The 12,252-nt window shown below is 44.1% G+C and overlaps 2 protein-coding genes across 2 annotated transcripts in view; one reads left to right on the top strand and one right to left on the bottom strand.

Annotated features, from left to right (window-relative positions):
* The first annotated feature begins 1,746 nt into the window (after positions 1 to 1,746).
* On the top strand, positions 1,747 to 7,010 carry LOC137414391 (uncharacterized). The gene is made up of 4 exons (XM_078785128.1): positions 1,747 to 4,329; positions 4,726 to 5,703; positions 6,104 to 6,173; positions 6,865 to 7,010. Exons 1-4 carry the CDS (start codon positions 3,304 to 3,306, stop codon positions 7,008 to 7,010), a joined length of 2,220 nt encoding a protein of 739 aa, XP_078641254.1. The 5' UTR covers positions 1,747 to 3,303.
* Positions 6,479 to 12,252, bottom strand: part of LOC144888199 (DNA repair protein RAD51 homolog 2-like) — a 36,985-nt gene continuing 31,211 nt past the window's right edge. The window contains exons 8-9 of the mRNA XM_078784795.1: positions 9,654 to 9,763; positions 6,479 to 7,414 (exon numbers count right to left, since the gene is read on the bottom strand). The gene's annotated coding sequence lies outside the window, so the exon portion shown is untranslated. The remainder of the gene's footprint in view (positions 7,415 to 9,653; positions 9,764 to 12,252) is intronic.

The following is a 12,252-nucleotide window of genomic DNA, read 5'->3' as shown; positions in this document are numbered from 1 at the left end:
CTGTCTGCTGGAGTATCTTGGGATCTGAACCCATGGGTATGCCCACTGTCTGCTGGAGTATCTTGGGATCTGAACCCCTGCGTATGCCCACTGTCTGCTGGAGTATCTTGGGATCTGAACCCATGGGTATGCGCAATGTCTGCTGGAGTATCTTGGGATCTGAACCAATGGGTATGCCCACTGTCTGCTGGAGTATCTTGGGATCTGAACCCATGGGTATGCCCACTGTCTGCTGGAGTATCTTGGGATCTGAACCCATGGGTATGCCCAATGTCTGCTGGAGTATCTTGGGATCTGTACCCATGGGTATGCCCACTGTCTGCTGGAGTATCTTGGAATCTGAACCCATGGGTATGCCCACTGTCTGCTGGAGTATCTTGGGATCTGAACCCATGGGTATGCCCACTGTCTGCTGGAGTATCTTGCGATCTGAACCCATGGGTATGCCCACTGTCTGCTGGAGTATCTTGGGATCTGAACCCACGGCTGTCTGCCGGAGTATCTTGTTGCCAAATGTAAAGAAACTGTTGTTTAGCAGAAATCGAATACTTTCTTTGTTTACTTTTTTTTTAACTGCATGAATATTGATTATTATCCTTTACAGACCAGTGTGCTCTGTTTTGATATACATTAATGTATACCATATTACCTCCTGCAAATGCTTTATCTATTGCTCTGTGCAATGCGGTTACTAGCTTGTCATGTGGAATGTTTGTGTACAATGTGGAAAATCAAAGGTTGAAAGACATTTTGCTTTACCCTTGTTATTAATGTTGTGGACACTGTCGATTACCAGTTTGGAATTGTCAACGATCCAGAATTTCTTAATACCAGATTAAAACTTCACTTTTTCATGGTCGTTTTTAAAGCATTTATAGATTCGTTTCATTGCCGCTGTAATACTGCCCGACAAAGGTTTCAAGCTACATTCTCTACTTGCGATGATGAACCTCATCTTACAAGGGTGTTTGTGCATTTTTGGGATCCAGTAAATGAATGGTAATTTATGGTGTTTATCCGGAACTAGCAGTCTTCTCACCGTTGAGTGATTTGTATGGTGTTGTATCAAGTCTGCTTTGTTGTCGTTACTTATTTTGTAGGTCTTTGAAATTCCCGTGTCGAAGCACAATTCTTCCAAAAGTGTTTGAATGTAGAATGTTTTACATACAAATGCAATATTATTATTTGCTTTGTCAATTGGAACAATAACACATTGTGTTTGAAGCTGCCTAAAGCAATCAGGTGCCTCTGGATTGTTTAAAATTGCCTTTGGATTATCGATTCGAACTTTTTTTTTCAAATCAACAACTCTCCTTTTCACATGTTTCTCTACCTCCTCCAACCATAAAGCCATTTGTGTGTTTGGTACTTTGTGTTCATCAATTTGTTGTTTCATCCATTCACCCAGTCCCATCATTGTAAGTTCCATTGCTTTATTACAGTTTATTCCTTTATTTTCTCTATAATTTGGTCCTTTTGTAAGTAATGCACGTAATCTTTTATCTTTTACTATTCTGAGATCACCTGTGATGACGTGTTTATGATGTGGATCTTTGAATGCGGAATGTTCACAATTACAATGACGTGTGTTATTTAACCATTCCTCCACATCTATAGATTGTACAGTGTCCTTGTAGTTGAAGATCTTTCCCCGAATTGAATTTACCAAAATGTACACAACTCTTGGTCGTGTTGTATTGTTTCTGGAAGTTTAGTCCACACTTCCTTATGTTGAAGTATTTTCTCTATATTTATCATTTCCATCCCTTTGTTATCAAACATAATTTTGATGACATCATTGTCTTTTCTACGATTCACTTTTTTTAGGTTTCTCTTTGTACATTTTATGATCAATCATGTCCAGAATTGCTTCCATGTGTTGGATTGGGAGTTCCTCTTGATCGTCCTCTTCCATTTATCTGTTCACGATTTGCCAAACTTCTTTCAGTTTTTTTATTATTAAGGGATTGATCTTAATTCTGCTGTTGTTACACACACACACACACACACACACACACACACACACACACACACACACACACACACACACACACACACGAAACAAACACTTAAAACAGCCACCGTCACTTGCCGGGATACTCTGGATACCAGCGACGTCATAACAATGGCGCTGTTTTTCTCACTGTACTCAACAGTGCCTTTCCTTGAGGAATTTCCTCCTCCTCATCGATGCAAACTGATGGGCATTATCAGTGCCCTATCCTTTTCAAGCAAGGAAGCAGCACGTACCATTTTAAAAGTCTTTGGTGTGACTTGAACCGGTCCAAACCAGATGGGTATTTTTTGGAGACACCATCTCCTTACTGGATTTCCATTGGCTCCCTATGGGAGCTCATCCGCTCTTTGCCAGGTGTTGTTTTTGGTCCTGTCTCGGTGTCACAGTCACCCTCCCCACTAACAAAGCCAGTGATGGGTGTCCGTTTCGTCACCGATAACCTGACCATGCGGCAGGAAGCACTGGCTTTCATATTACCAGTGGCAGTCCCAAAAGACTGACCTGACCGAAACCTGATTTCCGTTCCAACAGGACAATGACCCCAAACATAGAGCCAAAGCAACACTGGAATGGCTTTAGAACAATAATGTGAAAGTTATTGAGTGGCCCAGCCAAAGCCCAGCCATGAATCCCATTGAGAATCTGTGGAAAGATTTGAAGATTGTTCTTCACCGACGCTCCCCATCGAACTTGGCAGAGCTTGAGCAAATCTTCAAGGAAAAATGGGAGAAACTCCACAAATCCAGATATACAAAGCTGATACATTCATACCCAAGAAGACTCGAAGCTGTAATCACTGCCAAAGGAGCTTCTACGAAGAAGTGACTCACGCGATGTAAATTTGATATTTCTGTATTTCCTTTTAAATTATTTTGTCGACAATTTAAAAAAAAGACACTTTGATATTATGGGGTATTATGTGCAGATCAGTGACAAAAAAAATCTCTATTTAATCCATTTTGAATTCAGGCTGTAACATAAAATGTGAAAAAAGTCAAAGGGTGTGAATACTTTCTGAAGGTAATGTATCTCGTTTGGTATCATGCATTTCGTCTGGTTGAATGTTGAACTTTGCCTGCATGCGGAGCTTTTCAAACGCAGCGTGGAAAGCTCCCGCCGGAAACGGGGGACAGTTGAATGTGCGACCATATAAATACATGGGCAGATGCCACACTTCACATTATATTTATATTAATAGATACCGCACTTGATTTTAGCTCAAACTGACAAGTACCGTCTTTGTTTCTTGCAGTTTTCGATGTGGCCGGAGACATTTGCAGAAAAAAATGGGGAAGAAAGAGCAGCCATTGCCTGAGGAGGTTCAAGAAAAGGAAGTAATGGAGATGCAGGAAGTAAAGAAACAGCTGGATCGAATAATAAAAGAAAGAAATGCATTGTTAGTTAAACAAGAATTGCAGGAACAACAATTAGAGCGAAAAAAGTTGTGGCTGAGAGAGAAAGAAAAAGTGCAGGAAAGGCGTGAAAAGTTGTCACGAAAAAAAGAAGAGCTGAAAGAAAGAAAGCGATTAGTTCAGCTCAGAGAGCAAGAGGTGCAGGAAAAGGAGGTGCAACATAGCTATGAGGAAGAGGTATGGATGAAAGAGAAAGAAAAGCAGAAGAAAACAGAGGAAGAACAGCAAATGAAAAGCAAGGAAGAGGAAATGAGGAAAACAGATGAGGAAGAGCAGATGAAAAGGCATGATGAAAAGCTAAAGGAAAGAAAGGTGGCAGAGTGGAGGCAAATCCAACTGGAAGATCAGAAAGAACATGCGGAATTTGTACAATGGAAGGAATCGGTATGTCAGGAGCATACACGAAGAATGCTTGAGATCCGACAAAAAGAGCAAGAAGTTCGAAAGAGTGAGTGCATAGTGGAGGAATTAGAGAAACAGATTTGGAAAAAGGGAATGGAGTGCGAACAACTGCAGGCTCAATTCGAAAAAATGAAGGCGTTAAAAGAACCGGAGATAAAGCATAGAGAGCTTGAGACACGCCGACAAGAGGAAGAGGTCAGCGAACGAGAACGGGAAGTTGAGAGAAGGGAGAAAGCGGTACACCGAAGAGTGGAAGAGGATCGTGTGCGACAAGAACAATTTGTAGAGACAAAGACAAGAAAAGAGGAAGAATTGTTGTGCAGAGAGCAAGAGGCACATCGACTGGAGCAAGAGATTTGTAAAATGGAAAACGATGCGCTTGCACGGGAACACGAGGTTTGGCAAAGTGAGCAAAAGCGAAGAGAACAGGCAAAACACACAGTGACGGATCAGGGAATAAAAGATCCGTTTGAGAAATTTAATGAGATGAAAGAGGAGGTAGAAGCAAGTGTTGGTGGAGAGGAGGTGGAAGCAAGTGTTGGTGTAGAGGAGGTGGAAGCAAGTGTTAGTGTAGAGGAGGTGGAAGCAAGTGTTGGTGTAGAGGAGGTGGAAGCAAGTGTTGGTGTAGAGGAGAAAGAAGCAAGTGTTGGTGTAGAGGAGAAAGAAGCAAGTGTTGGTGTAGAGGGGGTGGAAGCAAGTGTGAGTGCAGAGGCAGAAGCAAGTGTTGGTGTAGAGGAGGTAGAAGCAAGTGTTGGTGTAGAGGAGGAGGAAGCAAGTGTGAGTGCAGAGGCAGAAGCAAGTGTTGGTGTAGAGAAGGTAGAAGCAAGTGTTGGTGTAGAGAAGGTAGAAGCAAGTGTTGGTGTAGAGGAGGTAGAAGCAAGTGTGAGTGCAAAGGCAGAAGCAAGTGTTGGTGTAGAGGAGGTAGAAGCAAGTGTTGGTGTGGAGGAGGTAGAAGCAAGTGTTGGTGTGGAGGAGGTAGAGGTAGCGGAAGAGGAGGTAGAGGAGGTAGACGAAGAAGCAATTGTTGGTGTGGAGGAGGTGGAAGCAGGTGTTGGTGTAGAGGAGGTGGAACCAAGTGTTGGTGTGGAGGAGGAAGAAGCAATTGTTGATGTGGAGGAGGAAGAAGCAATTGTTGGTGTGGAGGAGGAAGAAGCAATTGTTAGTGTGGAGGAGGCAGAAGCAATTGTTGGTGGAGAGGAGGCCAAAGCAATTGTTGGTGTGGAGGAGGAAGAAGCAATTGTTGGTGGAGAGGAGGCCGAATCAAGTGTTGGTGTAAAGGAGGAAGAAGCAAGTGTTTGTGTGGAGGAGGAGGAATCAAATGTTGGGGTAGAGGAGGAAGAAGCAATGATTGTGCAAACGGTTGGTGAATGGAAACTGCGTCGGCAGCAACTACGGGATGAGAATGCCAAAGAGTTGTTGCGGAATTGGGATGAGAGTCAACGGCTGAAGCAGGAAGAAGAACAGCTGGTGAAAACAAAGGAAAAACTCTTGTTGAAAAAACAAAGAAAGAAGCAAAGGGAGGCAGCAAAGAAAAGTGTGGGAATTGAACAGAAACCCCACGGTGTTGGCAGGACTCATCAACCACAACAGAAGCCTCACCGTGAAGATGGGCTGCAACAGCAGCAACCAAAACAGCAGGAACGGAAGCCTCACCATGAAGATGGGCTGCAACAGCAGCAACTAAAACAGCAGGAATGGAAGCCTCACCATGATTATTGGCAGCAAACACAACCAAAACAACATGTTGTTGAAGGGCTGCAGCAGGAACAGAAGCCTCGCCGTGATTCCTGGCAGCAACAGCAATACCGTGAACAACATGAAGAGCAGCAGCATGGTGTTGAGGTACCCTACCATATTCATGACCTTCAACAGGTAAGCATTCTTCAGGACTTTGGAGAAGTTGGAGTGAACATACAGGTGATAAACACAGCCAACCGAAGATGAACATGATAAGTTGAAATAAATTTGGCACTTCGTCTTTGACAGACATTGCTGTTAATTCTTGCTTTGATGAAGAGGAATATCCTTAATTGTGGAAATAATTGTAATTATAATTTTGCTGGGAAAGTCTAACTTATTGGTTCAGTCATTCCCCATGAAGGATCATTCCCAAGCATTTTAACTCCCCTCGATTGGATTGGATCAGCTAATTCAAGCTTTTCTCGATTACATGTTCCATCAGTGCATTTTCTGATGTGTCCTTTCCTGAACAAGTTATCAAACTGATGAAGACATCAATGTATTTAATCATTCATATTTTGTTTTTCCAAAGGCCCCCCAGAAGAGGCGCCCGTTCCCTCCTCCACCACCCTCCTGCATGAAACCATCGTACAAGTTAGAACGTAAGTCGCCAAGAATCTTGCCTTACATTACCAATTATCCCAAACTTTGTCGACGCTGCACGTTCTTCACCTCCATCGTGTCCCATTTTCTCTGTGCCTCAGAAGTGTTGAAAACAAACGAATATTTTGCTGCGCTCAAAGCCATCCAAGCACCAAACAAATCTTCCAATGTGGTGGAAGTCTGGCATGAGTGTTAATGTATCCATACAGAAGCCAAGTGTGCACCTGGATGATCATTAAAATTAATTTTTTGAAAAATTATTTTTTCACAATTCCACTTTCAATCAGTGACAGGTGACTCGAGCTGCCTTCTCCGGAGGAGTTCATCAGGGTTCGCTTCTCGGCCATCAGATGAGGTTTTAATATTTTAAAATTCGTACAGTAAGTGGGGATGTGTGGGCTCGGCATGAGGCACAGGAATGATGGATCAAGTCGCTTAAATTCCCTTGTAAAGTGACAGAACGTAAACATTCTTCCTCGTCCCGTGGGAGTTGTTGATTAAGAAAATACAAATGTGAAACTGCAGAGAAAAGTGAAATAAAACATGAACTTAAATACAGAAAACGAGGGAGAGGAGAGGCACAGAAAAAGAGATCGATAGATATTCATTCCAGGATTGTGTTCGGAGGCAGCAGAATGATGGAGATTATGGTGACGATGCTGTTGACTGCTTTTGCTGATGTGTGTGCAGCGAAACCAGTCATCGTAATGGCCGCTGGAGACGAAGATGAAATGCTTGGCAGTGACTCTGTCATCTTTCCGCCGTGCAAGCGCTCCAAGAACACAAAAAGAAATGCCAGGTTGATGATGATGGCGAATTCAAATTTTTTTAATTGAACATCAATCTCCAGAACTAAGGTACGATAAACACACGATGGACTCGACTTAATCACTCGAGTCCTTTTTGTGACTTTGTTACTGTACATCACATGTGACTGTTACTGTATTTCATCGACGACTTTATTACCGTACTGTACATTATGTGTGACTTCATTGCTTTAGTTGTGTGTTTTAATTACTGTACGTACATCGTGCATCACTTCATTAATCTAAATGAGGCGTGACTTCGTTACTACTGTCGTATGATGGAGATGATGATGACAATGCTATTGAGTGGTTTTCACTTGCTTTTGTTCATGTGTTGCAGAGGAAAAAGTCATAGGAATACCCAATGGAGAGGAAGATGCAATGTTTGGCAATGGGTCTCTCTCTCATCACTCCACCGAACAAGTGCACCAGGACTAAAAAAAACAAACAAAAAAAAACACGCAGGTTCATTCAAAAAAATTGGGGATCCATCCATAAGCATCTTTCATGTTTCTCTCACCTTGGTTTTCATTTCAACTCTTCCTGAATCACAATCCTGTTCTACGTTTGCTTGAAACTGCTCAAAATATTTCCTGGAGGTCAAGTCCAGCTCCCTTCTAATCAGCAGTCAAAATCCTGGGTACCCATCTCACTGAGAACTTTCTCATGCCAGATAAAATTCTAGTATCCGGATCCGATTCTCGGTGAGGATGCACTGATCCATTACTGAGTCTCACCAACGTATCTGCTCATCTTCAGTCATTGGTCAAAAGCTTGTGGACCACGTCAACCTCTTCTGGTGTGGCGGCTTCGTTGGGACATCAAGATCTTGGCTCAGACTAAGTGCTGTTTCTCTCTCAAATAAATTCAGCTGCCCAGTTGTTGTTTACAGCGGCAAATGAAGGAAGGGGCATCATCTGCCAGTGTTGCCACCATGTCCTCATGGATTTCCTTTGGACCTTTCGTATGGAGTTACAATGATTGATTATTACTCTGATTTCACACTTTTCCATTGACCGACATGTTGAGACTTCTGGTCCTGTGAAAATAAAGAAAAGTGCGTTTTAAAATAAACTAGAACTGCCACTTCATAACTGCTGGCAGTGATGACCGGTTTACTCCGCCTTCCCGCTTTCATACAATCCCACTTTCATTGGACGTGCTTTGATACAAACTCCCCTTCAATACAACCCAGATACACACACACACACACACACACACACACACACACACACACACACACACACACACACACACACACACACACACACACACCCCCCACATCCCCACCCCCACATACGCACATCCCCACACACACACACACGCACACACACACGCACACCCCCCCCACACACACACACACACACCCCCGCCACACACACACACACACCCACCCCCCCCCCCCCCACACACCCCCCCCCCCCACACACACACACCCACCCCCCCCCCCCCCCCCCACACACACATCCCACCCCCTCCCCCCCACACATCCCCCCCCCCCAACACACACATACACACCCCCAAACACCCCCCCAACACACACATACACACATCCTCCCCCCCCCCCAACACACACATACACACACCCCCACACATCCCCCCCCCCCCCCCAACACACACATACACACACGCCCCCACACATCCCACCCCCCAACACACACATACACACATCCCCCCCCCAACACACACAAACACCCCCCCCTCTACACACACACACACACACACACACACACGAAACAAACACTTAAAACAGCCACCGTCACTTGCCGGGATACTCTGGATACCAGCGACGTCATAACAATGGCGCTGTTTTTCTCACTGTACTCAACAGTGCCTTTCCTTGAGGAATTTCCTCCTCCTCATCGATTCCCCGCCCGCCAGGCATTGAAATAATTTCCACAAATACATTCTGCTGTGGTGTCAAGTTGGTGACATCTTCATAATGAAATTTTGCATTCTGTGCAAATTGCCAGAGGAAAGTGGACAAGAGGCCCTTGTTCTTTGTGAGAACAAAAGCAAAGCAATCAATTAGGCTACTGATGCACAATGAGATGGTATTTCGTTTTCAGAAAGATAAATAATTCACAATAACCTTAAGTTGGCTTAGCCCTGGTGTTGGCTTAGCCCTTAACCCTGGTGTTGGCTTAGCGGTTAGGGTGCCGGCTTGGGATCCGAGGATCCTGGGTTCGAATCCCGGTCGATCGCTGAATTAACGCCAAGGGGGTTGACTCAGCCTGTCATCCTTCCGAGGTCGGCAAATTGAGTACCAGCTTGCTTGGATGAATGATCACGGTGTGTACCCTGATTTAGAACAGGTACACTGTATCCCTGCGCATCGTAAGAGCGTGACCAAGGGTTGGCGTCAGGAAGGGCATCCGGCCATAAAAACATTGCCTCAAACAGGGAACCATGATTGTCATGGGGCCCGCAAGGCTAACCCCCGCTCTAGCGGGGAAAATGGCCTTAAAACGATCATTCATTCATTCATATTCATTCATTCAACCTTAAGGAATGTCGTGTTGACAGAAAGCACTGCAACAATAACTGTAGCAGACCAATTAGGAAAAGTTCATTCATCGTTACTGAAGTAGAAGCTATGTAGTCATCTGCAGACTTACGAGAGAGCCAACGCATTATTATTATTTTCCGAATTGATGCAACTTCTATTCCGACCTGCCGCTGCTGGGTATTCAGAAACCGGAGAACAAGTCTCGTATTAGCACTGTGGCCCCATGATGCGCCCAAGGCTGCGGTCACAAAGGACTCCTCCACTGATGGTTCTTCTGCACAAAATACACACCAAAATTAGAGAAGAGAGTACATAAAGAACAGGCGAAAAGGAAAGGGGAACACACGGCAACAAGGCCATCAGAAAGCGATCCAAATCGGTACCAAAGAAACTTCTTGTTTGCTTTGCCTGAATTTCTGACTCATCTTACTCCAATTTTTATTTATACAAGAGTCTGACCTCATTAAGGAGCTAATTGACAAACAAGAGAAGGAAAGGAGAAATAATACAAAAACGAATACTCTAACAATGGCCCAGAGAGAAACTGTGGGGTAAGAATTAGTGAGTGGAGAAGGCATTGTGGAGACGTGGATGTGCAAGGGTTAGCACACGAGGTCGTGAGGGGCAGCACATTACAAAGCCTGAAGTGAGGAGAACAAGGTAATGGACACAGCGAGATGATCAGATGAATTCACACAAGGGAGAATATGCGTCATGCTTGAATTGAAAGGAATGTTCCAGGTTCATGATAAATTGCTCACTTTTTTTTCAAGATCTGACAGGAGAGATTCTGCCGCAGCCTTCTGGACAAGTGGTTGAGGAATTATAATGCTGAGAGATGAATCATCTACAAAGTGTTAAAATGAATTTTCTAGTGATGTATGTGAAGGACAGGATTGTTCTCAGAAAACCACCTTGAGGGACACCTGCCTCCAGAGGTACAGCATGGCATAATATTTCATCAAACGCAACCTGGTGCGTGTAACGTCCAGGAAATTTCAACGCGAGTGGAGGAGGGAACACGAGATACCATTAGCCGACAGGAAGGAAATCAGTGCAGGATGCAGGATAGAATATAAAGTGCACACATGATACGTCGTGAGAAGAGCTTGGCCTCTTGTTTGAAATTGAGTGCATTCATTTTTGAAGAAGCAATGGAACAATCAAGGGAAGCAAGGAATTTCTCTCCACCTTGGCAGAAGGGAGGTCACATGCTATCAGAGGTTTCCATTGAACGGGACAGGGTGGGTGCAGGAACAGAGATTAGAAATTGTGGCCTTGTCTATAAAGACGGTAAAGGCAGTCAACCCTAACATAAGCCATGTACATAGTGATCCCCATCTCCTATCCTTCAAGTTACTCCCATCCTTCAAGAATGGAAGAACCCATTCGGAGCACGTTCCAAAGATACAGTTGACCAACTGCCACCAAGCTCTTGTCGATGGAAAGAAGCACAGCTGCGAGTTAATGTCTCAGATGGGCCTGGTGTTGAGATCTGGTGTGATTTAGCACAAAGACATGATGGTTGCGAGCTTTATGGGGAAACGTCAGCTTCCTGTTGGTGAGGTCGGCTTTCTTGCAGGAAGGGTAAGCTATTCTTCTGGCAATTGGCTACTGCATCAATCACTGTACCAATGACGATATATATTGACAGAATAGGCAAAGGCAGGAAGGTGGTTTATTGAGAAAAGTGTCGCATGCATTGTCGATACATCCAGAGAAGAAAGAGAGTGGAGCAGTTCGCTGGAGATGGAAGACTGCATGGAAGACTAATCTGCCCGATTAAAATTCCCAACAAGGCAGTGCCCTGGTGACCACCAGATAGATGGACAACTTCAAAAGTGGATGATGGAAGGAGCCATGGGGAGATGAGGAAGAACAATAAAGTTTGGAGATGTTGTAAATAACCTTTTGAAGTTCATGTAATAATTCTTCATCAGCCATTTTAGCACACTTGGACTTTAGTCCGGTGAGCTACTGTGATTGAGTAGTGTCCGTCAGTCAGTCAGTGAGTCTGTAAACACTTCAGTCATTATCGCTTGATCCAAACACACGATTTCGATGAAACTTGGCCACAAGCTTCATATGTGATGCCTAATGAAGGTGTATTTACCGCATCAAAATCTGCGCTTAATAAGGGGATCAATGTGGGTCCAGGTTTGAACCCCCCCCCCAAAAATAGGTATTTGCTCTCTTCTCTGTTACATGTTTTGTGTTTCATCCACACCTACCAGTGATTCCCTGGTTCTACCAGGTGAGTGCAGTGGCATTGTCCCCATTTTAAAAAAAAATTCAGAAGGGTATTATTGCTCTGACGTTTTACTAAAGTCTCTTGGTATAAAATTTCCAAAGTATCTACACGAGCAAGGAGCACAGGGAACGTTCTATTGCAGGCAGTCGAGTGGGAACTTCAATCACCTCTTCTTGGACAATACAGTATATAGTTCATTATGATATCTATCTATAATTCCAGTAATCTCTGTCTGTACGTTTGTCTGTGACCGCTGTTTCTCGACAACCACGGGTCCGATATACTTTTAACTTGCCAGGTATATTGCTGGGGACCCGAGGATGTGCCTTTTCAAGGTTTCATATTAATCGGACAATTACTTACCGAGCTATGTCCAAAAAACGATTCAACCAATCAGAGAGCAGCGAACGATCGCGTGTGCCGAACGTGGAGGACACACTCTGCCTCGGATGGCACATTTGAGAGCGTATTCATTTATTTCACGTTTGCAAACTATGTTGGCGTTAAACTAC

The sequence above is a fragment of the Myxine glutinosa genome, chromosome 9 (genome assembly GCF_964187855.1).
Source record: "Myxine glutinosa chromosome 9, kmMyxGlut1.1, whole genome shotgun sequence".
Classification (NCBI taxonomy): Eukaryota; Metazoa; Chordata; class Myxini; order Myxiniformes; family Myxinidae; genus Myxine; species Myxine glutinosa.
The sequence above is the reverse complement of the archived record's forward strand: the minus strand, read 5'-3'. Positions and strand labels throughout refer to the sequence as shown.